Source organism: Vigna radiata, unplaced genomic scaffold (assembly GCF_000741045.1).
Source record: "Vigna radiata var. radiata cultivar VC1973A unplaced genomic scaffold, Vradiata_ver6 scaffold_338, whole genome shotgun sequence".
Taxonomy (NCBI): Eukaryota; Viridiplantae; Streptophyta; class Magnoliopsida; order Fabales; family Fabaceae; genus Vigna; species Vigna radiata.
The window spans coordinates 39,398-41,180 of NW_014541820.1; the positions used below are offsets into that span (position 1 = coordinate 39,398).

General features: G+C 41.3%; 1 protein-coding gene across 1 annotated transcript in view; it reads right to left on the bottom strand.

The window, feature by feature from the left end:
* The window catches only part of LOC106778396 (GDSL esterase/lipase At1g29670-like), a 4,853-nt gene extending 3,555 nt beyond the window's left edge, over window positions 1-1,298 (bottom strand). Inside the window, exons 1-3 of the mRNA XM_014666356.1 lie at window positions 949-1,298; window positions 765-843; window positions 655-723 (exon numbers count right to left, since the gene is read on the bottom strand). Coding sequence (XP_014521842.1) covers window positions 655-723; window positions 765-843; window positions 949-1,298 — 498 coding nt within the window. The remainder of the gene's footprint in view (window positions 1-654; window positions 724-764; window positions 844-948) is intronic.
* Window positions 1,299-1,783: the final 485 nt, after the last annotated feature.

Genomic DNA, 1,783 nt, shown 5'->3' on the forward strand with positions numbered 1-1,783 from the left:
GAATTATGCCTCAGTTCTTAGATAATCGAGGTAGTCACGTGGCTTTTTTTTTATTTTTTCAGACTTTACAACTCGGTTCATTCTTTCCCAATTTCAGCTCAAGAATCTAAAACAAAGAAAGAAAACCATAACAGGAATCAAACAAGACACAATATTACAACAATGTTTATTTAACTCATTGCAATAAACAAGTTTGAACAAAGTTTGATAGGGTTCTTTGTTTTTGTCTTCGAAGAAGCAGCAAACAATTCTAGAGAAGCAACAAACATCATGAGCAAAACTAGGGTGTGTAGGATCAACGCCAATGTCAACAAACCCAATAGTGATTCCTTCTCCAGCAGTTTCAAACCCACCTTCTTGAAACCAAGCTCCCTATGGCAGCCTCAAAAATTGTGAAGTGTGGGTGGTTGCAGTCCTCACAGAAAAATCCAAAACCACATTGGAGACTTCTCTTCTCCTTGAAATTTTGTCTGCCTTGAAGATTTCAAAAAACAAGAATGTGTTGACTTAAGAAATTTATCAAATCATAGATAGAAACACCAAACCACGAATAAATGGAAACAAGAAATACAAACAAGCAAATGTTTCTTCACAAAATAAGACAAAATCAAGATGCAGAAAAGTAAAAGCATATCATACCTACTGTTGGGTTACCAGCACAGCAAATCCATTAATCAAGTAATGATAGCTATAGAGCTTCAGATATGTCTCCCCCTTAAAGACCTTATTCAACAACGAATCGTCAACTCAAGCAAAGTACGAACCATATCCCTGATCTGCCTTTGTAACACTCTGATGTCTGAAAGAACCAAAAGATCATACAATCTCTCAAATATAGCACAACTAGACAAAAAAGTCAAGATATTAGAAGAAAATAAAAATAAAAATTGTACAAAGCAAACCAAGAGTTTAGAATATCTAACAGATTTAATGATAAGATTCTCAAACAACTCATGATAGTAGTGAGAAGCAGGAGCTTGTCTCAGAGTAACAATGTAAACACCAGTTGCTACTTTACTTTGACACAAGGAAGGTATTAAAAGCATTCCCAACAAACATAGCACTAGTGAACGTTTATGCGACCAATGCAAGTTTCCCATTTGGGTTTTGGAATGCAACGCCCCACCAAGCATGAACTGAAGGGCTCGCCGATCTGGAGCAGCTTGGCGATCTGGAGCAGCTTGGCGATCTGGAGCGGTGGATGAAGATGAAGATACTCTCTTTGATTTTAGGGGGAGGAAGTAGAAACCCTGTTTCTGATTTTTGGAAAAGAAAGAAACCCTAACAGATTTTTCCATTTAGGCCCTTTTCTATTTTCGGTGGAGGCAGCAGTGGCGGAGGTAGCAGCGGTGAAGGCTACAGCGATGGCAAAAGAGTGGAGTCATTGGAGGAAGCACCACAAGCAGTAGCAGCGGGGCACCAATTGCGCGACGAAGAAGCAAGAAGGCGCGGCCAAGAACTGCAACGAGTAGTGGCAAGCCCGAGCACTAGCAGCACAAGGGTGGTGCGGCGAGCCAAGGAATGGTAGTTGTGGAGGAACCCATAGAAGAAAGAGCTACGCAGAGGAAGAATAGGAGAAAGGGGGAAGGAGAAGCTTTTGCTTGACGCAAATAGGTTAAGTGTAGGAGCTACTACATCATTTGGCATCGGTTAAAAGGCCAACCCGAGGTATAAACCACTGGACAACTCGGTGTAGCAGGTGTGGTAGGGAACGTAGTAGGTGTAGCAGAGGTATAGGCATCGGTTGCCTAGCCAACCGAGCCAATAGGGCCTTTTCATAAGT